General features: G+C 35.1%; 1 protein-coding gene across 1 annotated transcript in view; it reads right to left on the bottom strand.

The window, feature by feature from the left end:
- Positions 1-1120: 1120 nt before the first annotated feature.
- LOC111155354 (protein phosphatase 1 regulatory subunit 42) overlaps positions 1121-27018 on the bottom strand; it is a 41486-nt gene continuing 15588 nt past the window's right edge. Inside the window, exons 5-6 of the mRNA XM_022515506.1 lie at positions 9134-9251; positions 1121-1251 (exon numbers count right to left, since the gene is read on the bottom strand). Coding sequence (XP_022371214.1) covers positions 1121-1251; positions 9134-9251 — 249 coding nt within the window. The remainder of the gene's footprint in view (positions 1252-9133; positions 9252-27018) is intronic.

The raw sequence follows: 27018 nt of genomic DNA, 5'->3' as shown, positions 1-27018 counted from the left end.
AGCTCCTTGCCTTTTTACCTTCGCTTCTCCTCACCTCAACCTCCTTATTCTAGAGTGGCAGAGCTCCTAGGATATGGTATCCATGCATGAAGCCTTACTACACTATTAGAGCTTCCCTTCCCCTATTCTCTCGGCCTAACGCCTTTCTACAAACCCATCCCATTAGCTGTGAAATAGGAGGACCATTAGCATTCAGACACTTCATGGAACAGAGGAAGAGGTTCATTCCAATGTTGTAGACTATAGAATCTGTGAAGAATGAATTCTAGGATGTTCCCAAGTATGATAAAGATAATTGTTACCTGTTACACTTGGCTGCATTTAGTTGCATAAGTTAAGCAAGGGAAGTTGACCTGTCCTTTGTATTGTAACCTTAAGCATAACATGAACAAAATAGTCAAGTGTTAGGGCATGTACATAAAAAAGGGGGGTTGCCTAGGTTAAGTGGGTTAAGTGGGTTAAGCCTCTGCCTTTGGCTCAAGTCAAGATCTCAGAGTCCTGGGATCGAGCCCCGCATCAGGCTCTCTGCTCAGCAGTGAGCCTGCTCCCCCCCCCCCGCCCCCGCCACCCTCTCTGCCTGCCTCTCTGCCTACTTGTGATCTCTCTCTCTGTCTGTCAAATAAATAAATTTTTTTAAAAAGAGGGGGACAGGTTACAGAGTATAGGTCACAGATGTGGTTGTCATACATTTTTATATTGATGGAAACTGAGATTTTTGCACTGCTGCTAAACACACATAATGTTTAGTGTGTGACTTAGGTTTTACAGTTTACATAGCTGATTGTTTCACCATTTGCATAATTAATATCATGCACTTTTGTCAGATATAAGATTATACATTTTCCTCTACCCCATGGCTCTGTTTTCATAGCTGACACAAACTCAATATGAACCAAACATAGTTTTGTTAACAGTAGCTATCATTTTCATATGTAAACATTATAGGTAAAATTTCCTAGGAATTGTAAATAAGTTTAAAAAAAACCCCCAAATCTTAAACAAAAAATCTAAACAAAAGCCTCTTATTTCTTGGCATTTGTTGTTGTTGTTGTTATTGTTGTTGACTAGAATAGTCTCTCCTTTAGTAGAAGGATTAACTAATGAATGACAGCTTGCTTACCTAGTATGAGTTACCTGTATCCTTTGTTTTACTGTTCCTTTTCTTGCTGATTTTCTTGGCATCTTTGGATGCTTTCCAATTTATTAGGAATTGTCTTTCCATATTTTTAATTTCTTTGCCATCGAGAAATTCTAGAGAAAAAATAAATGTGTTAAAAAATACTATATATGTATTTCTGGTTTAAGGCACATGAACTTAAATTACACCAGAGGCTGAAATAAATATCTTATAAAAATATCCTATTTCTACAACTTATTTGTTTTTGTTAAGCTTTTACTTATTTTTAATTATTTTTTTCTGATTTCAAAGAGAATGTATGCTTATTATAAACAACTGAAACATGGTGAAAAAAACATAAAAAGACTCTGTAATTACTATCCATGACTCTCCTTAACTATCACCAACAAAGATAATAATTGTAAACAATTTGATATATGGTTTCCTTTCTAGGGCCACATGTAAATTTTAATTTTTAAAAATAAGAATATCATATTCAATAAAATTTAGATATTATCTATTCATTTCCATACTATGGTTATTATTCTTGAGAAAAAGCAAAACATATTTTATGTCAAGATGAACAGGAAATTCTGTACATTTAGCATGGTATTTTAAAAGCACATACATTAATAATGCTTATTATATCCCAGGCTTAACCAGCTGAGCCACCCAGGCGCTACTATTACTTCCTAGGACATAGGATATGATAGGGACAACCCACAAAACTGGCCTCTTGGTTCTATGAAGATTTTAGCTATGTTTACGTTGTGTTCCTCTGAAAGAGTTTTAAAAAGTTGAGCATCTTAAATTACACAAAATTTAATTTTTATATGCTGTAAGATATTTGGAAAATACAAAAAAATGAGAAAAGAAAAAAATTAATATTGCCTGTATTCTACAACAAAAATAATCACTAAAACCCACTATCAGTATATTTTTAACATTTTTTTGTTTTTTATGTATGTGTATATATTATATAAGGTTGGAATTCTCTATTTACATAGTATTACATCCTAATTTTTATTATTGTATTATAATCATTTTACCATGTCTTTCTTTAAACACAATTTTTAATGGTTGATAGTATTCCATTGTATATGTATATATACTATATATACTATAAAATATCAAACTATTCCCTTATAGGACATTTTGTATTATATGTAATTACATGAATACATGTGGCCTTCATTTAATAAAAAGACTATCTCTAACAAAATTTGCTATATAGTAGTTTTTTAAGGTAATTACATATTTTTCTTTCATTATCCGTGTAATGTCTTCTACTGGATCCCAGAATGTGAAAAGGAAGTAGTAAAAATTTTTTAAATCATGTTCTTACAGGGAAAGTGACAGTATCCTGATACTGATTGCATTACTGAAAATATTTTTTTTAGATTTTATTTATTTATTTGACGCAGAGAGAGAGAGATCACAAGTAGGCAGAGTAGCAGGCAGAGAGAGAGGGGGAAGCAGGCTCCCTGCTGAGCAAAGAGCCCAATGCGGGGCTCGATCCCAGGACCCTGAGACCCCGACCTGAGCCGAAGGCAGAGGCTTAACCCACTGAACCACCCAGGTGCCCCGCACTACTGAAAATATTAACATTGCTACTTAAATATGATCCATAATATTGTTAGATCCTAAGTACAAAATAAAGTGATGAAACTGGAAATATAAACTAGAACCATAAACTCCAGAAGTATAATTGTTTCCATATATTGTCCCATGTACTTATTGTAACTGAAATTGGTACTCTCCAAATTATAATGTAAGAAATTGGCTAAATATTCTATTATCAAACATCTTTGTACTTACAATTTTATATTAAAGGTCATTCTTTTATGCTTAGTTTTCCCAACCACTTGGATTTATTGCTATCTTTCCAGATTTGTTTTTATTAGTAATTGTATAATTTGTTAGTGTATTTTTGGGTGTTATATGTGTAAACCAATACGTATTTTTAAAATATCTGTTATAGGGGCGCCTGGGTGGCTCAGTGGGTTAAAGCCTCTGCCTTCAGCTCGGGTCATGATCCCAGGGTCCTGGGATCGAGCCCCGCATCGGGCTCTCTGCTCAGCAGGGAGACTGCTTCCTTCTCTCTCTCTCTCTCTGCCTGTCTCTCTGCCTACCTGTGATCTCTGTCTGCCAAATAAATAAATAAAATCTTTAAAAAAAAATAAAATAAAATAAAATATCTGTTATAGAGCTAAGGAATGAAAATCCAAATCTCTTACCATGATCCCTTTTTCCTCATGTTTATGATGCAGACAGAGCTGAGAAATGACTAGGAGACTGTGCCTTAGTTAGCCTGATTTCTTCTTTTAGAAAATAATCATGTAGAGGTGGTTCAGGAAGGGAAGCCAGGTAATGGACATAAGATCAAAGACCTATGAGATTTGTTTTAATGAGTTGTTTTTTTTTTATAAAGATTTTTATTTATTCATTTGACAGAGAGAGATCACAAGTAGGCAGAGAAGAAGGCAGAGAGAGAGAAGGGGGAAGCAGGCTCCCCGCTGAGCAGAGAGCCCGATGCTGGACTCTATCCCAGGACCCTGAGAGATCATGACCTGAGCCAAAGGCAGAGGCTTTAACCCACTGAACCACCCAGGCGCTTTTTAATTAAAATTATTAACTTTTTAATTTTAATGCCAACTAGTTAGCACATGGTGTTAGATTAATTCTAAGTGTACAATGTAATGATTCAACAATTGTATTTATTACTCAGTGCTCATCATGATAAGTACATTCTTTAAACCCTTTCACTTATTTCACCCATCCCTCCACCCATCTCCCTTCTGGTAACCATCAGTTTCTTCTCTGTAGTTAAGTGTTTGTTTTTTGGTTTGTTTCTCTCTCTCTCTCTCTCTTTTTTTTCCCCTCTTGCTTATTTGTTTGGTTTTTTAATTCCACATATGAGTGAAGTGATATGGTATTTGCTTTCTCAGACTGACTTATTTTGCTTAGCATTACACCCTCGAGCTCCATCCATGTTGTTGCAAATGGCAAAAGTTCATTCTTTTTTGTGGCTGAATAATATTCCATTGTATATATGTACCACATCTTCTTTATCCATTCATCTATCAATGGACACTTGGGCTACTTTAATAATATGGCTATTGTAGATAATGCTGCAATAAACATAAGGGTGTATGTATCCCTTTGAATTAGTTTTTGTGTATTTTGGGGTAAATACCCAGAAGTGTGATTACTGGATCATAGTTCTTTTTCTAACTTTTTAATGAACTTCCAGATGGTATTCCACAGTGGCTGCCCCATTTGCTTTCCTACCAATAGTGCACGAGGGTTCTTTTTTCTCTACATCTCTGCCAACACTTGTTGTTTCTTGTTTTTTTCTTTGTTTTTTTTGTTTTTTGTTTTTAGCCATTCTGATAGCTGTGAGGTGATATCTTATTATAGGTCTGATTCATATTTCCCTAGTGATGAGCGATGTTGAACATCTTTCATGTGTCTATTGGCCATCTGTATGTCTTCTCTGGAGGAATGTCTGTTCATGTCTTCTGCCCACTTTTTAATTTGATTATTTGTGGGTTTTTTGGTCTTGAATTGTATAAGTTCCTTATATATTTTGGATACTAATCCTTTTTTGGATATGTCATTTGCAAATATCTTCTCGACTCAGTAGATTGTCTTTTAGTTTGTTTCCTTTGTTGTGCAGAAGATTTTTTTTAATATATGTGGTAGGAACATTTAACATGAGATCTACTTTGTAAACAAATTCTTTATAAAAAAATACCTATTTTTGACTATAGGTACAACTTTGTACAGTAGACCTCTAGAGATTATTCATGTAGCTTCACTGAAACTTCATACCCACTGACTAGTAACTCCCCATTTACTCCTTCCTCCAGCCTCTAGCAACTACCATTCTACTCTTTGATTCTATGAATGTGACTATTTTAGGTAGATCATATAAGTGGAATCATGCAGTATTTGTCTTTCTGTGATTGGCTTATTTTATTTAGCATAATGTCCTCAAGTTTCATTCATGTTGTCACATATTGCAGAATTTCATTCTGTTTTAAGGCTGAATAATATTTTATTGTATATGTATCTACCATGTTATCTTTATCCATTCATCTGTCAATGGATAGTTAGGTTGTTTCTACATCTTGGCAATTGTGACTAGTGCTGCAGTGAACACAGAAGTGCTAATATCTCTTCAAAACCTTAATTTCAGTTCTTTTGAATGAATATACAGAACTGGGATTGCTAGATCATATAGTAGTTTTATTCTTAAATTCTGATGCACTGTCATACTGTTTTTCAAAGTCGCTGCACCATTTTGCATCCCCACCAGTACTGTACAAGGTTCAAATTTCTCTACATCCTCACCAACTCTTGTTGTCTTTTGGTTTTTTGATAACAGCCATCTGACAGGTGTGTGGTGATACCTCACTGTGGTTTTGATTTGCATTTCCCTGTTGATTAATGATATTAAGCATTTAAAAAATATACCTTTTGGCCATTTGTAGGTCTTTGGAGATGTGACTTTTTAAATCCCTAGCCCATTTTAAAATCTAGTTATTAGATTTTGCTGTTGAGTTGTAGGAGTTCTGTATATGTTTTAGAGCTTAACCTCATATCAGATGCATAGTTTGCAAATATTTTCTCCCATTCTGTAGGTTGTCTTTTTACTCGACTATTTTCTTTACTGTGCATGAGCTTTTTAGTTTGATGTAGTATACTTGTTTGTTTTTATTTTTGTTGCCTGTGTTTTTTGGTGTCATGTCCATGAAATCACTGCCAAGACCAATAGCATGAAGTTTCTCCCGTGTTTTCTTCTAGTTTTATAGTTTCAGGTCTTCTGTTTAAGTCTATAATCTATTTTGAGTGGATTTCTTTTGCATGTGGATATCCAGTTTTCCCAACAACATTTGACTGTCCTTTCCCCACTGTGTATTCTTGGTACCCTTGTTGAAAATCATTTGACCATTTATGAATGGATTTATTTTTGAGCTTTCTATCCTATTCTGTTTGTATATCTGTCTTACACCAGTACTATTGTTTTGATTGTTGTATTTTGTCATATACTTTGAAATCAGGAAGTGTGATGCCTTGGTTGATTTGGCTATTTGTGGTCTTTTGTGGTTGCATATGAATTTTAGTGAAATTTTGTGAAATTTTCAATTCTGTGATAACACCACTAGGATTTTGATAGTGATTGTACTGAATTTGTTGATTGCTTTAGGTATTATGGAAATTTTAACAATATTAAATTTTCTAGTTCATGAACATAAGATGTCTTTCCATTCATTTGTTAATTTCTTTCATTAGTGTCTTGTGGTTTTCAGTATACAATTCCTTTTTTTTTTTCTTACCTTACTAGTTAAATTTATTTTTAGGTATTTTACTTTTTTTTTTTTTAAGATTTTATTTATTTGACAGAGATTGTAAGTAGGCAGAGAGGCAGGCAGAGAGAGAGGAGGAAGCAGGCTCCCTGCTGAGCAGAGAGCCCGATGTGGGGCTCGATCCCAGGACCCTGAGATCATGACCAGAGCCGAAAGCAGAGGCTTTAACCCACTGAGCCACCCAGGTGCCCGGGTATTTTACTTTTTTGTGCTATTGTTTTCTTAATTCACTTTTCCGATGGTTCATTGTTACTGTGTCAATATGGCTTTAAAGATTGCTTTTGGTAACTGTTAATGGTCACACTAGATTATGAAGAAATTAATAAGGATTTTATTGAGAAAATCAACTGACAGTGTAATTTTTTTAATTATAAACTTTAAGGCACATTTTATTGTTTTGTAGAATTTCATTGGAGAAGTTAAAAATAAATTAACTTAATTGTCTCTGAAGGAGAAAGAACTTTTAAAATATATTAAGGTGAAAGAAATTATGTTTAGAATAGGTTCAGTTTTTGGGTGAGGGCTGGTGTTGAATTTTATGAACACTTCAGTATTAATAAGGTATTTTGGTGTCCTTGCTATAATACTGCAAATATGCAAAATACTGGAATCCTTACCCTGGGTCTGGTTCTACCCTTTAAAGCCAGCAAGGCATAAATAGAGGAAAAGAAATGCTGCCTGTTCACTTTATAGATTTCAGATCTTGAAAAATTCACATTGCCCACACAGCATCATCATTTGTGGGTATACTGCCAGTTCAGAAAGTCCCATTCTTTTAAACGATTTCCAACAATTCATATTCATGCATCCCTTAATGAGTTGTTCTTAACACAAAATTTGTTTTCACTCAGGCTAAGTAAACCAAATGTGTGGCTTGTCATTCTGTTTGGTGAGGACTGGGTTATTTACAAAACATGTCTTTCCTCAGTCTTTACTGGGACACATCAAACCAAGTCTTCAATTCATTTTTGGTTTTGGTTTTTCATTTAGGAAAAAAAAACACATGAAAATAAGACAAGTTCTAGGGGTGCCTGGGTGGCTCAGTTGGTTGCAAGCATCTGCCTTGGGATCATAATCCCAGGATCCTGGGACTGAACCCCATGTTGGGCTCCCTGCTCACCAGGGATCCTGCTTCTCCCTTTCCTTCTGCCTGTTCTCTCTCTCTCAAATTAAAAAAAAAAAAAAAAAAAAATCTAAAAAAAAAAAGATTGAAAGAAAAGACAAGCTAGAACCAAAGAGGAAAGACTGAAAGGACATATAATAAAGTGTTAACAGCAGATTTATGATGGGATTATGAATGACATTAATATTCTTTTCTTATTTTCTGCATTTTTATAAGAAATGTGTATTAATTTTAGGGGTGACTAGCGCACTTAGTTGGTAGAACCTGTGGCTCTTGATCTCAGGGTTGTAAGTTCAAGCCCCACATTGGGTATGGAGCCTACTTAAAATAAAAAAAAAAAAAAGGGAAATGTGTATTAATTTTATAATCGCAAAATATGTTTAGGAAAGATTTATTTTTAAAAAAATTTTGACTAAATCCTATTTATTTGGAAATCAGTACCTTCTCTTCACATCCTTTACATCATTACCTATAGTACTATATAATGAGAAGTGTTCCCAGAAATGGTTCCATGAACATAGGAAGGTCCTTAAGCATCTAACATTAGTTGTATTTACTCTGCTTCCTAAGGAAAGTAGACTAATAGAATTGTGTGCGGTAAGCAGGAAGGGAAGGAGATGGAGAGCTGGGGGAATGTACATTATTGTAGATTCATTTGCACAACTTACAGAAATTACGCATGACTGTTTTCCTGGTGTATTTTCTGTTTCCTTCTTTTGGCTGGTGGGGTCAAGTGTGGGGGGCAGGGTGTGATCCTTGAATATGTATTTGAAAAATAACATATTTTTATGTATTTTTTTTAAATCTTGGATTTTTGTGATATACCCTTTGTTAACCCCTTCCTCCCCCAAGAGAACCACAGCATAACATCATGATCAATCAAGGTTTACTACAGCTATGAGCTTTGAAATGGTTTTGCCATGCATTAGTTTTTTATACCCAAGTATATCATGTCACAGAAGTTCAGATATAGGAAACTCTTTCATGAATCTCCTTTGTGAGAAGGCAGTGTTTGTCTCTTTAATGTTGTGTAACTTGGTCCCTAGTGAAGAGCTGTGGTCTAGTATTCCCATAATCAGGCTGTTGTTATTTCTAAGGATCTCATAAAGGACTCCCTACCTTGCTCCCCTTTCAAATGAGAGGAATCCTGTACGTTCTTAGGGCAATTGTCAAGCAATGAATACTTTGATTAATTTTTATCTACAAATCCAAGAACTAAAGAGTCTCTTGGGATCTTCAGAGGATTTGTGCCAATGAGAATTTGACAAAAGGTCAGCAAGTTCTACACATTTTTCAAGAAAGGGTATGTGGTACCTTAATTATTTCTGAACAACAGATATTTTTCATGTTTTATTTCTCAATTTTAAATTTGCTTTTACTTAAAATATTGAACTTAATATTGTACTTTCATAGATTCAAATATCATATTTATATTTTTCAAGGCTTGATATTAAATTAACTAAAAAGTTAACCAGTTCTCTTTCTCTAGGAAAATTATATTAATATAATATAAATGTATACCCAGTGATTTGGACACCAGTATCAGTCTGTCTCTGTATTTAGGTTTGAGACAAACAGGATTTCCATTTAGATCCAGTCTCCACAGCTTCATCAACTTGTTCAGTAAAAATTCCAAATCCTATAATTAGAGAAGGAAAAGCAAGACACAAGTATTTCATAATCATCAATATTTCTTTCATACCAGTTAACTGTTTTTAAAGGTAATTATTGCTCTTCTAGCTAATTACTGTTTTTCTAGGTACTTAGAAGGTGTACCATAAATCTTTTTTGAATAAAATGGTCTATACTACTAATTGATCTTGTATACATCTAGGGGAATAACTTTTCTTTAGAATAAGGTGGTGAGAATTACAAAGCTAATGAAAATTCTGAAGAATAGCAACAGGCAAGCACCTATGATTCTTCCATTTGTTCTCCTCAAGCCAAGACCAAAATTATAGGATATAAAGGAAAATTTTAGGAAATACAAAGTATAGATTAATTCATACATGTTCTTAATTGCAAAGCTGAAAGTAATTGGCAGTGCATTGCTTGGTATTTTTTTTCCTGGTATCATTTCTTCACCTTCAAAGCTTAATATCTACTTAACTTATTTGTACCTTCTGTCTCATTCTTTGCTTGATCCATGTTTCTTGTTACTTAGATATTTCATTTTTCCATTTTTGGAAAACTTTTTTTTTTTATAAGACTGCATTTATTCTTTAGATTTCAGAAAATAATTTTTTTGTGTTTAGTTTTGGCTTTTAGAGGGGGAGGGGAGGGGAGAGAGAGAGAGAGAGAGAGAATCTTAAGCAGTCTCCATACCTAGTGCAGAGCTCAGTGCCGGACTTGATCTCACAACCCTGAGTTCATGACCTGAGCCTAAAGTCAAGAGTTGGACACTTAACCGACTGAGCCACCTAGGTGTAGGCACCCCAGAAAATATTTATTTATTTATTTATTTATTTATTTATTTATTTATTTATTTTACTATGAGTGCTGACAACAGTTCCCTTCCACATACTAAAAATCCCCACAAGGAGCACCTAGCTGGCTCAGTTAGTGGAGCATATGACTCTTGATCTCAGGGGGGTGAGTTCAAGCCCCATGTTGGATGTAGAACTTACATGGGGGAAAAAAAAATCCCCACAGAACTCTTCCACATCATGGAAGTAACAAATTTGGAACATCCAGGAATATGCCTCTATCTACATGAAGGAATGGTATTTTAGGGGAATAATTACAAGGACAGCTGGGTGGGTATCTAGTATCCACTGCAGAGCACCTGGTAGTTCTCTTCATTTTTTTGAGACCAATGTCTTCTTATATAAAATGGTAAAAATATTTCCGGTTCTACCTACTTCATTATTCAACAAAATACATATTGAATCATGGGCTAAGTTCTGTACTAGACTCTCAGATATCCAAAAAAGTAATTTGTGAAAAAAATATAGGGGTTTTAAAAAAAATAGACAAACCCAATCTTCCTGGCCCTGCTGTTTACTGTATGACCTCAGGCAAGTCTATGTTCTCACTTATAAAGTATGAAAGTTAGGATTAGTTGTCACATATAAATAAAGTGCCTGGAACAAAGCAGGTAACTAATAAATATGTTAATTTTCTTTTTGTCTGTCCTACCACTTCTTATCTAATAACCTTTCTCTTAATTTTGATCAAGAGTGTAAAAATTGTTGTTGGGAAGAATAAGCTTCTGACTCACTGAGTAGTAGTTGATTTCTTATAAGAAAGCTGTCTTCAAAAGTTGTAACTTCATCTTTCAGTCTTGGGCCCTGGATTATTTCCTCTCCACAGCATTTGTTCAACAGCATTAGATACAGCCATGATTATTTTATGTGAGAGTTTCATTTAAGTATTTCTCTTAGTCTAAGACCTCTAAGGAAAGAATTGTGCATTGGGTTTTTGTAGTGTTGAATATGATGCCATCACCCAAAAGTTGAGTAATAATAATAATAAGAAGAAAACTTAAAATGTATATAGATAAAAAGAATCCTGTAGAGTTTTGTTAATTATTCCTCAGTTGATAAATGACCCGCGACATACTCCCTCCAGTGTGTGTTTATTTAAGACTAAACTAATCCTTTGCTGAAATATGATTACCCTTTGGATACGCTCTGGTAGTTCATTGCCTTCCTGTCTTTAATAAAATGCTTTTGCTTTCCTGCCCTTCAGTGTTACTAAAGGGAGCAGACAGTTTTCTGGACAGTCTCTGTTTGATAAATGATCATGTCAGGCTATCACTTAGAGGAGTGCTGCAAAATACCGAGGAACTGATTCTATTTCCCATGCAGGGCTGGTGCCCAACCTCCTATGTAGGCGCCTGCAGTAACTGGCAGTGCTTGCTCTACAGTTAATGATGGCCACTGATGAACCTGTATTTGACCAGCATGCTCCAATCTTTATTGGAAATGTCTGGTCCAACTGTCCTAACTAAATCTAAAGACAGCCATTTGTCATCCCCCTGACTGCTTGTCATCATCTGCCTGGGAAAATCTATAATTTTTGGCTTGTTTCTGACTAAACTGTGGAGTGAATAAATTTATCTTTGGGTTACTCTGCTTGTCAGGATCAATATTGAGCAGAGGTTGAATAAATTAGAAACTGGAAAAACATGACAGGCCATAGTGGTTTGTTCATTTGTGTCTTATAAATCAAATATTTAGTTTAGCTGAGAGGCAGGCACATCAAATTTTTTATTTCCACCATTCATTCTGAAGATGCTTTACTTCATGATAAATGGCCTTCAGAAAACCAATGAAGTAAATCACTAATATATCTGACTGAGATGAACTTTTCAGATCATTTTATCGATTTAGCAAACTTTGCAGACATAAACACTGCAGGTAAAGATTTTTTTTAATATAACTTCTTTCAAATTTTTATACATTTTTGCAACCATGATGTTTATTTAATAAGTCATCAAGGTATATAATATTGGCCTTAGTGAAGTTCATGGCTCATCAACTACTTACAGAAATGGAAGTTTTATTGTAAATGGTCAGTGAAGTTTTAATATTTTAATAGATTAATGAATACTTATTTAAAGGAGTTATAGGAAAGAATGCAAAGGAGTGTTAACCAAAAGTAAATGTCATTTAAACTAGAGCCCTCTGAATTTAAACTATGGAGTATTGTTTGGCCTAAAACCTCTCTTTCTTCTCCTCAGTGGTTGACTTTGCTGTCTACTGGGGAGAACTGGGTCATTGCCCACAGAGTTTTCTCAGTTTTCGGTCTTTGGTCTCACACTTCTTCCATTCCTCTTTCCTATTTTTGTCAACAAAGGAAGAGTCCCATTTTTTTTTTCTTCCAAATTAATCAGTCCTCTTGATCTTTTCCCTTCTCTAGGCCTTTTCTTCTTGGGGTATTCTTTCTCTTGCATTTACATTTCTAACCTTGCTCTCCTTTCATCCTCTCTTAAACCTACTATCGCTACACTTCTTGAAAGAGTAGTACAGCAGTGTTTATCAAACTTTTATGTGCTTAAGAATCACCTAGGGATCTCATTTATTAAATGCAGGTTCTGATATGTTTGGTCTGGAACAGAAGCTGAGATTCTGCATTTCTGGTGCTGATGCTGCTGGTCTTAGGACAACATTTGGAGTTACAAGGGTCTAGGCCACTGACTGTGCTTCCTCAATCACTGGGCACCCCTGCAGCCTGGTCCTCCTGAACAGGCACTGCTATCCTTATTACTGAGCCATACATTACCATCTCAGACTTTCTCAGTTTCTTTGGAGCATCTTTTCTTACTGACTGCTCTCTAATGGTATTTTTGCAGGCTCCCTGGATCCTGAATTAATCTCTGACTCTACAAGTAACAAACTTCTGACCATAGAAATCCCCAGTATATAAATAAGCTATTCTATAAAAGTTGCTTTTGAGACTGGAGAAATCATTTCATAAAAAAGAGCTATACCAGTGGACTGTTACCTGAAATGACCCATGGAAACAACCTATTTAATTGAGAAAAAGCCCAAAGAATATCTGTGCAGCGACAATGTTATAAAGCCTCTCCAAGGACATAGACCCTGTGGCAGATGTTCAGGGATCAATTCACTTGCTTCCTTTTCTAGAATCTACATTTATTTATTTCAAACTTGTTTTTCTTCCCTGGACCACAGCAGACTATAAAATCATGGCTAGAAAAACAATTGTCTAATACACCATGATCTCCATTTATGTGCATATCCTTTACAGAAAAAGAATAGCCACATTGATGAAAATAGTAAAACATCTGTTACACTGAGGAAGGAAGGGTCATCTGTACATGACAGGAAGAACCATATTTTATGGGAAACTACATTGGGCATTTCACCAAATACTCTTCCTCCCATATCTAGACAATATCATTCATGATGGCCATTTAAGTGATCACATAACCAACATCTTAAAGACACCCATATTCTTCTGTCCATGGGCTCTGGCTTTATATATCCAATTGTCTATTTAATATTTTGTCTAGAAGACTACAAAGGCACCTCAAACTCTATATGACCAAAACTCATCATCTTCTCCCTCTCCACTGAACCTGATTCTTGAGTTCTCTATTTTCTGTTGTGCAAGGCAGAAGCCAGAGAATCATTCTTGACCTCTCCTTTTCGATACTCTGTATATCTAACTCACCACGAAGTTCTGTACACTTGATTTCCAAACAGCTCTCCAGAGCGTCTACTTACTTCATCTCTACTCCAGCTCTATTCAAGTTTCTACCATCTCTCACTTCTTAACTAGTCTAGCCTCTTCCAAGCTATTCTCCACACTGTAGTTATGCTGGTCCTTTCAAAATGCTACTCTTTTTTTTTTTTAAATATTTTATTCATTTATTTGTCAGAGCGAGAGAGGGAGAGAGAGCGAGCACAGGCAGACAGAATGGCAGGCAGAGGCAGAGGGAGAAGCAGGCTCCCTGCCGAGCAAGGAGTCCGATGTGGGACTCTATCCCAGGACCCTGGGTTCATGACCTGGGCCGAAGGCAGCTGCTCAACCAACTGAGCCACCCAGGCGTCCCTCAAAATGCTACTCTTTTGGGGCATCTGGGTGGCTCAGTGGGTTAAGCCTCTGCCTTTGATCTCAGGGTCCTGGGATCAAGCCCCACATCGAGCTCCCTGCTCAACAGGGAGCCTGCTTCCCCCCTCTCTTGGCCTGCCTCTCTGCTTACTTGTGATCTCTCTGTGTCAAATAAATAATAATTTTTTTTCTTTTTCCTTTTCTTATTCCTTCCACAGAGCTCAAAAACTTTAAGTTGCCCTGCCAGAATTTTTGTTGTGGTTATATCTTTTCCTTTTAATTTTTCTTAACTATCTTTCTCATTGTTCAAACCTGAATCTTGATTGGAAGATTTGAAGTTATTTAACTATCCTTAGGGATAGTTATTTTTCTTTTTTTCACATTTCATGTATTTTTTTGATAGCTGTATACAAGGAATCTATGGATGTCCATACAAAAGCAGTTGCTCTAAGTGCTAAAAACCTTGGATAATTATAGGGATTTTGTTAGGAGTCTCTAATGATGTCTACTTCTTTTTCCCCATGGCACAAAGCTGTCTGTTGTTGAAGACTTTGAGGAAGGATGTCAACGACCTTATGTGTGGCACATTGAGCTTTCTTTCCCATGGCACAGGGTTTGATGTCAGCAGCTTTAGGGCAGCTTCAGTCAGTGAGTATAAAGAATGGAAAAATAAAAGCAAAAAAAAAAAATGGAGATAGTGAACCCAATAATACATTCCAAGAAACAAGTTAATATTCTGTAGCTAAACTTCAACATGTCCTTTTACTAAGTCATTGGAAGTTGATTTGAAATGGACCACAAAGAGTATGTTTTATATTTTAATTGTTATTATCATTTTTAATTTAAATTTAAGTTAGTTAACAATAGTGTACTACTGGTTTCAGGAGTTTAGTAATGTATCATTTAGATGTAACACCCAGTGCTCATCCTAGCAAGTGCCCTCCTTAATGCCCATAACCCATTTAGCCCATTCAGCCACCCACCTCTCCTCCAGCAACCCTCAGTTTGTTCTCTAGACTTAAAAGTCTCTTATGGTTTACCTCCCTCTCTGTTTTAAATCTTATTTTATTTTTCCTTCCCTTCCCCTGAGTTCATCTGTTTTGTTTCTTAAATTCCACATGAGTAAAATCATACATTTGTCTTTCTCTGACTGACTAGTTCTGCTTCGTGTAATACACTCAAGTCCCATCCATGTTGTTGCAAATAGCAATTGCATTCTTTTTCATCTCTGATTAATATGCCATTGTGTATATATACCACATCTTCTTTATCCATTCATCAGTTGATGGACCTTTGGGCTCCTTCCATAATTTGGCTGTTGTTGATCGTCATCTACTAATGTTGGGTAGTTCTATTTTTAACATTTTGAAAGAGGAAACTCCATACTCTTTTCCAGAGGGGCTATACCATGTTGCATTTCCACCAACAACACAAGAGCACATTTTAAATGAACCCTGGGCAAGTCTATATTCACTCTTCTAAGAAGATATGCAGGGCATTTTAAATTGCTTGTCTTTTTTGCTGGAAGAAAAAGAACTTGAAATTTCATCCTTACTTCCTGGATATCTTCTCTTTATGGGAGGAAAAAGCAACTTTTGGCATAGTCCAGCCTCTGGAACTTGCTGAATGGTTTATATTCTTTCTTCAGATGGTTGAATTTTTTTTTTTAAGATTTTTTTTTTTATTTATTTGACAGACCGATCACAAGTAGGCAGAGAGGCAGGCAGAGAGAGACAGGAGGAGGAGACAGGCTCCCCGCTGAGCAGAGAGGCCGATGCAGGACTCTATCCCAGGACCCTGAGATCATGACCTGAGCCGAAGGCAGAGGCTTTAACCACTGAGCCACCCAGGCGCCCCAATATTTTTTATTTTTTGATTATTCATTCATTCTGTAATCACACAGTAGGTACCTGTTATGTGCCAGGCACTCACTGGGCTGAACTCTAGGGAATTCTGAAATAACAAAAATTCCTTGCTCTTAAATGCTCTCAGTCTAATGGGAGATATGGTGATATATGATAACAGAATTCTATTAACCAGGTATTCCTTACCAGTCATTCAGTCATTTTTAAATTGGATTTTTTAAAATCAAAGCAATGCAATCAACACTGTTAAAAAATAAGACCATGGGGTGCCTGGGTGGCTCAGTGGGTTAAGCCTCTGCCTCTGGCTCAGGTCATGATCTCAGGGTCCTGGGATCAAGCCCTGCATCGAGCTCTCTGCTCAGCAGGGAGCCTGCTTCCCCCTCTCTCTCTGCCTGCTGCTCTGCCTACTTGTGATCTCTCTCTTGCTGTCAAATAAATAAATAAAATCTTTAAATAAAAAAAAGACCTTAAGTTTTATAACAAAACTTAAAGAGAAACTGAGGACTTATAAAAAACCACTTTCAGTTTCTATAGCTATTCCTACATATACTTACCTCTACATTACTAAATAACAGGTGTTATTTATTGATTTTTAAATCTTAGATAATTATCTACTGAATTCCTACTATGGAACATGATGATATAATTCTTGTAAGTACCACTCCAAACCCTAATAAACTTCCCTTCCTCAATGCTGTCAATAGAGTTAAATTAAAATTGTTGATATGATTAGTATTTATTGACTATGTAATTAAGCTCACTTAAATGTTATTCAAAGTTAAATCACATAATACACTATGATTGTTTTTTGTTTTCCCTGGAGTTAAATATTGGTTGATTATTTGCTTATTTTTATATGTATTTATTACCAATTCAGCCTGCTACAACCTGGGCTGGTAAACTATTCTAAGACTTCACTTCAGATTTCCTTCATATTCATTCTGGGAACTTCTTTTGACTTTCTCCTGCTTCGTAGATCCTATGTCTTCCCTTTTCCTAGTTTTCTATCCTGTTTAGATGAAATTCATTCTTTAAGAGGTGCCTGAGAAAGGGACATAAGTTTTTTTGAAAGCTTGCATGTTCAAAGATATTTTATACCTCATAACTGATTGAAAATTAATGGAGTATATAATTCTAGGTTTAGAATATTTCTACCTCAAAATTTTGGAGACATTTTTCTACTGTGTTCCAGATAAAAAAAGTCTGATGATTCTGATTCCATTTTGATTCTTTGTATTATTATCCTTTTTTCCCTCTGTCAAATTCCTTAGGAACTCTTTACTCCTGGTGTCCTAAAAACTTTTAAGGATGGACCTGGTTATGGATCATTTTCCATCCACTGTGCTGGCATTTGGGAGACTTGTTTCAATCTGGCAATTCATGTCCTTTGGTTTTGGAAGTTTTTCCAATATTAGTTTAAGATTAACTTTATGGAGCTGTAATTTACATAAAACAATATGCATCCATTAAAATACTAACTCCTATACATTCATATAACAGTCACTATAATCAAGACAAAATATTTTCATTATTCTGTAAGATTCACTCCTGGCCCATTCCAGTCAACCTTTTTCGCATTCCTGTTCAAACATTTGTTTTTACTTTTCAAGAGTTTCATATAAGTGGAGTCATACAGTATGTACTCTTTTTTGTCTAACTTATTTCACTCAGTATAATGTTTTCTAATTTGTCCATGTTGTTGTGTCCATCAATAGCAATTCATTCATTCTTATTGTTGGGTGATATTCTATGGTACAAAATATAGCTTTTCTTATCTATTTCCCATCTGAGGGCAACTTGGTTGTTTCTAAAATTATAAATAAAATTATTATAAAGAATTGCATACAGATATTTGTGTGAACATAGGTTTCTATTTCATTTGGATAAATACCTAAAAATGGGTTTGCTGAGTCATATTTATTTACATTAGTAAAAAGTATATATTTAACTTTATAAGAAACTGTCAAACTATTTTCCAAAGAGGTGTGCCTTTTAGATTTTCCTCAGCAATTAATGAGAAACCCAGTTGCTCCAGATCCAATCAAAAATTGGTGTTAATGGGGTCGGAGGAGATAGTCCAAGATGGTGGAGGAATAGGAGACCTTAGTTTCATCTGGTCCCAGGAATTCAGCTGGATAGCTATAAATCATCCAGCACACCTGTGAATGCAACTGGAGATCTAAGAAAAAGAAGAGCTGCAACTTTGCAAATAGAAAAACAACCATTTTCTGCAAGAGTGACAAGACAGAGAACTCACCTCAAAAAAGAGAACAGAGGCAGTACTGACTGCCAGCTACCTAATCAGTATGGATATGAACAAGATGTTAGAAGAACTAAAATCTAATCAAGCCAAAATTAAAAAGGCTATTAATGAGATGCAATAAAAATGGAGGCTCTAAACACTAGGATAAATGAGGTAGAAGAGAGAATTAGTGATATAGAAGACAAAAGGATGGAGAATAAAGACACTGAGAAAAAGAGAGATAAACAACTACTGGATCACAAGGGGAGAATTTGAAGATAAGTGATACCATAAAGTGAAACAATTTTAGAATAATAGGGATCCCAGAAGAAGAGGGATGGAGGAAGGGAGAGGTGCAGAAGGTATATTGGATAAAATCATAGCAGAGAACTTCCCTAATCTGAGGAAGGAAGCAAGCATTCAAGTCCAGAACACACAGAAAACCCCCTCAAAATCAATAAAAATAGGTCAACACCTCGACATATAATAGTGAAACTTGCAAATCTCAGTGACAAAGAGAAAATCCTGAAAGCAGCTCGGGACAAGAGGTCCATAAGCTGTAAGGATAGAAACATTAGACTGGCAGCAGATGTACCACAGAGACTTAGCAGGGCAGAAAGGACTGCCATGATATAGTCAGGTACTAAATGAGAAAAATATGCAGTCAAGAGTATTTTATCCAGCAAGGATGTCATTCAAAAACAGAAGAAACTTCCAGGACAAACAGAAACTAAAAGAATTTGTGATCACTAAAAAGGCCCTCAAGAAATGTTAAGAGGGATCCTTTAAGTGAAGAGAGAGCCCAAAAGTAATATAGACCAGAAAGGAACAGAGACAATATACAGAAATAGTGACTTGACATGTAATACAATGTAACTAAATTCACATCTTTGAGTAGTTACTCTGAATGTTAATGGGTTAAATACCCCAATCAAAAGACATAGGATATGAGATTGAATAAGAAAGCAAAACCCATTGATATGTTGTATGCAAGAGACTCATTTTAGACACAAAGACACCTCCAGATTGAAATTAAGAAGGTGGAAAACCATTTATTATGCTAATGGACATCAAAAGAAAGCATCGGTGGCCATCCCTTTTATCAGACAAATTAGGTTTTAAACCAAAAGATGAGGAAGGACACTATATCATAATTAAAGCATCTATCCAACAAGGAGATCTAACAATTGTAAATAGTTATGCCCCTAACATGGGAGCAGCCAGTTATATAAGCCAATTAGTAACAAAACTAAAGAAATTGATAACAATATAATAGTAGTAGGGGATTGTAACACCCCCCCTCACTGCACTGAACAGATCATCTAAGCAGAATGGAAAGGAAACGGGCCCTGAATGACACACTGGATCTGATGGACTTCACAGATATATTCAGAACTTTCCATTCTAAAGCAAAAGAATACACATTCTTCTCAAGTCCACTTAGAACATTCTCTAGACTAGATCACATATTAGGTCTCAAATCAGATCTCAACCTGTACCAAAAGATTGAGATCATTCCCTGCATATTTTCAGACCACAATGCTTTGAAACTGGAACTCAATCACAAGAGGAATTTGGAAAGAACTCAAATACATGGAGGCTAAAGAGCATCATACTAAAGAATGAATGGGTCAACCAGGAAATTGAAGAAGAATTTAAAGAGTTCATGGAAACAAATGAAAATGAAAACATGACTGCATTCCAAAACCAAAGGCAGTCCAAAGATGGAACAATATAACAATACAAGCCTTTCTCAAGAAACAAGTAAGTTCTCAAATACACAACCTAACCTTACACTTAAAGGAGCTAGAGAAAGAACAGCAAATAAGGCCTAAACCTAGCAGGAGGAGAAAATTAATAAAGATCAGAGCAGATATCAATGAAATAGAAACCAAAAGAACAGTAGAACAGATCAAGGAAACTAAGAGCTGGTTCTTTGAAAGAATTAATAAGATTGATAACCCCCTAGCCAGACTTATCAAAAAGAAAAGAGAAAGGACCCAAATAAGTAAATTCATGAATGAAAGAGGACAGATCATGACCAACACCAAAGAAATACAAACAGTTATAAGAACATATTATGAGCAACTATATGCTAAAAAATGAGGCAATCTGAAAGAAATGGATGCATTCCTAGGGACCTATAAACTACAAAACCGAATGAAGAAGAAATAGAAAACCTGAAGAGACCCATAACCAGCAAGGAAATTGAAGCAGTAATCAAAAATCTCCCAACAAACCAGACACCAGGGTTTCCCAGGGGGAATTCTACCAAACATTTAAAAAAGAATGAATATCTATTCTTCTGAAAACTATTTAAAAAAATAGAAATGGAAGGAGAACTTCCAAACTCTATGAGGCCAACATTGCCTTGATCCCAAAACCAAAGACCCCACAAAAAAGGAGAATTACAGACCAATATCCCTGATGATCATGGATGCCAAAATTCTTACCAAAATCCTAGTCAAGGGGATCCAACAACCCATTAAGAGGAGTATTCATCATGACCAAGTGGGATTTAATTCCTGGGCTGCAAGGGTGGTTTAGCCTCCACAAATTAATCCATGTGATACACTACATTAATAAAAGAAAGGATGAGAGCCATATGATCCTCTCAATAGATGCAGAAAAAGCATTCGACCAAGTACAGCATCCTATTTTGATCAAAACTCTTCAGAGTGTAGGGATAGAGAGTATGTACCTCAGTATTATAAAAGCCATATGTCAAAAGAACACAGCAAATGTCATTCTCAATGCGGAAAAATTGAGAGCTTTTCCCCTAAGGTCAGGAACATGGCAGGGAGGTCCATTGCCACCACTGTTATTCAACATAGTACTAGAAGTCCTAGCCTCAGCAATCAGACAACAAAAAGAAATAAATCCATCTGAACTGGCAAAGTCAAATTTCCACTCTTTGCAGATGATATATTCTCCATGAAAAACCCAAAAGACTCCACACCAAAATGTTAGAACTCATACAGGAATGTATGTGGGAATGCAACATGGCAGGATATAAAATCAATGCACAGAAATCAGTTGTATTTCTATACACTAACAATGAGACAGGAGAGAGAGAAATTAATGAGTCAATCCCATTAACAATTGCAATAAAACTCACAAGATACCTCGGAAAAAACCCAACCAAAGATGCAAAGTATCTGTACTCAAAAAACTACAGAACATTCATGAAAGAAATGGGAGACTGACACAAAGAAATGGGAAGATGTTCAATGCTCATGGATTGGAAGAACAAATATCTTAAAAATGTCCATGGTACTTAGAACAGTCTATACTTTCAATGCAATCCCTATCAAAATGCCATCAACTTTTTTTCACAGAGCTGGGACAAAGAATCCTAAAATTTGTATAGAACCAGAAAAGACCCCAAATAGCCACAGGAGTGTTGAGAAAGAAAACCAAAGCTGGTGGCATCACAGTCCTGGACTTCAAGCTCTGTTACAAAGCTGTAATCATCAAGATGGTATAGTACTAGCAGAATAACAGACACATAGATCAATGGAATAGAATAGAGAGCCCAGAAATAGACCCTCAATTCTATGGTCAACTAATCTTGGACAAAGCAGGAAAGAATATCCAATGGAAAATGTGCCTTCAACAAATGGGTGTTGAGAAAATTGGACAGCCACATGTAGAAGAATGAAACTGGACAATTTTCTTACACAATACAAAAAAATAGACTCAAAATGGATGAAAGACCTAAATGTAAGACAGGAATGTAGAAGAGAACACATGCAGCAGCCCCTGTGATTTTGGCTGCAGCAACTTCTTGCTAGACACATCTCAAAGGCAAGAGAAGCAAAGACAAAAGTGAACTATTGGGACTTCATCAAAATAAAAAGCTTTTGCACAGATAGGAAACAGTCAACATAACCAAAAGACAATGGACAGAATGCAGTGAGATATCAGATAGAGGACTAGTATCTAAAATCAATAAAGAATTTATCAAACTCAACACACAAAGAATAAGTAATCCAATCAAGAAATGGACAGAAGACATTAACTGACATATCTCCCAAAGAAGATATACAAATGGCCAAGAGACACATGAAAAAAATGCTCAACATCACTTGGCATCAAGGAAATACAAATCCAAACCACATTGAGATACCACCTCATACCAGTCACAATGGCTACAATTAACCACCCAGGAAACGAAGATGTTGGTGAGGATGCAGAGAAAGGGGAACACTCCTACACTGTTAGTGGGAATGGAAGCTGGTATAGCTACTCAGAAAAAGAGTATGGAGTTTCCTCAAGAAGTTAAAAATAGAGCTACCTTATGACCCAGCAGTTGCACTACTAGGTATTTACCTCAAAGATTCAAATGTAGTGATCCAAAGGGATACCTGCATCCCAATGTTTATAGCAACTATGTCCACAATAGCCAAACTATGGAAAGAGTCCAGATGTCCATCAACAGATGAATAGATAAAGAATATGTGGTACATATATACAATGGAATACTACTTAGCCATCAAAAATTGAAATCTTGACATTTGCAATGATGTGGATGGAACTGGAGGGTATTACACTAGACAGAATAAGTCAATCAGAGAAAGACAATTATCATATGATTTCCTCATACGTGGAATTTAAGAAACAAAACAGGATCATAGAAAAAATAAAAGATGAAATCAGAGAGGGAAATAAACCATAAGAGACTCAATCATAGGAAACAAACTGAGAGTTGCTGGAAGGGGGGGTGGTGAGGGAATGGGGTAACTGGATGGTTGACATTAAGGAGGGCATGTGATGTAATGAGCACTGGGTATTATATAAGACCGATGAATCACCGACCTCAACCTCTGAAACTAATAATACATTATATGTTAATTAATTGAATTTAAAAAAAGAAAAAACCCACAAAAATTGGTATTAATGGATAAGGAAGATGTGGTATATATTTATATACAATAAAATATGACTCAATTCAATAAAAAAGAATAAAATCTTGCCATTTGCAATAATATGGATGGAGCTAGAGTGTATTATGCTAAGCAAAATAAGTCAGAGAAAGACAAATACCGTATGCTTTCACTCATGTGGAATTTAAGAAACAAAGCAGACAAACATATGGGAAGGGGGAAAAAAGGAGAGAAGGAAACAAACCATAAGATTCTCTTTTTTTCCTTTTTTTTTTAGTTTCAGAGGTAGAATTTAGTGATTAATCAACTGCATATAATAGCCAGTGCTCATTACATAAAGTGCCCTCCTTAATGCCGATGACCCTATAAGAGACTCTTAATGATAGAGTACAAACTGAGGGTTGATGTAATGAGTTGGGTAGGTGATGGGCTAGAAGAGTGATCTGCATTAAAAAGGGCATTTTTGTGATGAACACTGGGTGTTTTAAGTGATGAATCACTGAATCTGCTTCTGAAACCAATACTGCACTGCATGTTAATTAAAATTTAAATAAAAACTAAAAAAAATTGTCATTATCAGTGTCTTTAATTTTAGCCATTATAGTCAAATCACACTTTGGTTTAAATTTACTTTTTCCTGATGAATGATGATCTCAGCATCTTTTCTTGTATTAATTTACCATTAGTATATGTTCCTTTATAAACTTTGTTGTGATCTTTAGTTCATTTTTAAATGTATTGCTCGTCTTCTTATCATAGAGTTTCAAAAGTTCTTTATACATTCTGGATAACAATTGCTCATGACATGTATGATAGCTAATATTTTCTCTCCATCTGTGGTTTACCATTTCATTAATGTCTTTCAAAGAATAGAAGTTTTTTTTAAAAAATAGATTTTGATGAAGTCCAGTTTAAGGTTTTTTATGGGTCTTGTTTTTTGTATTCTTTGTGTTTGAGTTCTTTAAAGAACTTTGTCTAATCTATGTTTTTTTTATCTAATGGTTTATTATCTTAGAAGTTAAATTTAGATATGATCTACTTTGAGTGAATTTTGTATACAATATAAAGGGTGAAGGTTCATTTTTTCTATTTCGATATCCAGTGGTTCCACCAGCATTTATTGAAAAGTTAATCCTTCTCATTGAATTATCTTGGAATCTGTGTAAGAAAATCAGTTGAACACATGTGATTTCTTTATAAATATTGATCTCTGTGTCCATCCTATGTCACTAATGCACTGTCTTGATTATTGTAACAATAAAGTAGTGAAATCAGGTAGAAAGAGTTCTTCAACATCATTCTTTCTACCAATATTATTTCAATATTTTAGGTCCTTTGCATTATCACATAAATTTTAGAATCAGCTTGTCAATTTCTTTAAAAATTTTTGCAGGGATTATGATTGGGATTATGTTGAATGTATAGATTAATTTAAAAAGAATTAGCATCTTAAGAATATAGTCTTCCAACCCATGAAAATGGTATTTCTCTCCATTTATTTAATTCTTCATTAATTTATTCCAACAGTATTTTGTAGTTTTTATATTGCACATATTTTAAGTTTATCCTTAGGTATTTCATGTTTTTTGACATGAATGGTCAATGGCATTTTTAAAACAATCATTTTCCAGTTGTTTAATGCTAGTGTGTGAAAACTGATTTTTGCATGTTGACCTTGTTTCCTGTGGCATTGCTAAGTTTATTCTATAAGATCTAATAGTTTTTGTAGATTTTTTGATTCCTTATTTGTCAAATCATGTCGTCTGCAGGTAAAGATATTTTTATTTTTTTCCTTCCAAACTTACTGTTTTGTTTTTTTTTTTCATTTTCTTGACTTAGTGCATGGCCAGGACTTCTGCTATAAAGTAGAGCAAACATCCTTGCTTTATTCTCACTCTCAAGGAGGAAAGCATTTATTCTTTCATCATTAGGTATGATGCTATTTATAGATTTTACATGAATGCCAATTATCATGTTAAGTTCCCTTCAATTTATTCTTTGCTGAGAATTTTTAAAAAGATCAAAATGGGTGTTGAATTTTTAAAAATGTATTTGTGCTTCTGTTGAGATGATCATATTTCTCCTTTATTTTGTTTGGTGAATTACATTGATTCTTTTTAAGATTTTATTTGTCAGAGAGAGAGAGAGAGAGAGCATGAGCAGGGGGAGGGGCAGAGGGAGAGGGAGAAGCAGGCTCCCTGTTGAGCAAGGAGCCTGATTTGACTCTCAGTCTCGGGACCCTGGGTCATGATCTGAGCAGAAGGCAGGCACTTAACTGACTGAGCCATCTAGGCATCCCAAATTACATTGATTTTTGTCAAACCAATATCAAACCAATCTTTCATTCTTGGGATAAATCTCACTTGATCATTATGGATTATCTTTTTATATATTGCTGGGTTTTATTTGTTAATATTTTGGCAGGGACTTGTGTTTCTGTGTTCATGAAAGATACTGTTTTCATTTATTTCGTTCATTGTATTTTCTTTTCTTGTAAAGTTGGGAATAGGAGGATAACGTCAACCTGATAATATGAGTTGAGAAGTATTTCCTGCTTATCTGTTTTCTAAAGGAGTTTGTGGAGGATTGGTATAATTTGGTTCTTAAGTGTATGATAGAGTGTATCAACAAAGACATCTGCGTTTGGAGTTTTCTTTGTGGAAATGCTTAGAAGTATTTATTTAAAAGATGCAGAGCTAAAAAAAAAAAGATGCAGAGCTATATAGAATTTCTGTCTCTTCTAATTTGTATATTTCAGGGAATTTACATTTTAGCTAAGCTGTCAACTTTATTGGCATAAAGTTCATTACAACATTCCTTTATTATCTTTTTAACCATAGCAATGCATTTTTCATTTCTGATATTGGTAGTGTCTTCTCTCTTTGTTTTCTTATCAACTCACCTGTAATTGATTATTTTTTATTTTTATTTTCAAAGAGTCAGCTTTTGCTTTGATTGATTTTTCTGTAGTGAATCTATAATTCTATATCATTGATTTCAGCTGTTACCATTATTATTTCCTTTTGAACTGAATTTGCATTTACTTTTCTTGCTTCTTGAGGTGGCAAAGTTAGATAATTTTCCCTCTTTTGTAATATAGGCATTCAAAGCTATAAATTTCCCTCTAAGCACTATGCTACTGCATCCCACAGATTTTCAATTTTTTTTCATTTTCACTCAGTTCAAATATTTTCTAATTTTCCTTATTTTTCTTTGTCCCACATTGAAAAATGTGTTTTTAGGGGTGCCTGGGTAGCTCAGTTGGTTGTGTCCAACTCTTGTTTCAGCTCAGATCATGATCTTAGGGTCCTGAGATTGAGCCCCGTGTTGTGCTCTGTGCTCAGTGCAGTGTTTGCTTGTCCCCCTCCCTTTGTTCCTCACCCTGCTTTCTCTCTCTCTCTTTCTCTCTAATAAATAAATAAAATCTTTAAAAAATAAAGGTGCGTTTTAAAGTCTTGAAGTACTTGGAGATTTTAAGCTCTTTCCTTTATTCCTAATTTAATTCCATTGTGATTAAATAACGTACTCTGTAAAATTTCAGTTCCTTAAAGTTTTTGAAGCTTGCTTTATGGCTCAGCATAATGGACTATTTTGGTGAATATTACAACTTCTGTTCTTAGGTAGAGTGATCTGAGTCAATTAGATTAATTCAGCTGACTGTGTTTTACCTATCTTTTTTTTTCAATATTTGCTGATTATAAAAAGGTCACTTTTTAATAATTATTTTGAAATCTCTGTTTTAATTATGTATTTGTCTTTCTCTTCTGCCAAATTTTGCTTTCTGCATTTTAAAGCTCTGTTATTAGCTACATATCTTTTGAGGAGTGTTATGTTTTCTTAATGATTTGGCACTTTTTAATCATAGAATTTCCTGATCTATCTCTGTAATAT

This window comes from Enhydra lutris, unplaced genomic scaffold, assembly GCF_002288905.1.
Source record: "Enhydra lutris kenyoni isolate GAN:26980312 unplaced genomic scaffold, ASM228890v2 scaffoldscaffold41, whole genome shotgun sequence".
NCBI classification, from domain to species: domain Eukaryota; kingdom Metazoa; phylum Chordata; class Mammalia; order Carnivora; family Mustelidae; genus Enhydra; species Enhydra lutris.
Note: the sequence above shows the minus strand (reverse complement) of the source record. Positions and strands in the feature narration are given on the sequence as shown.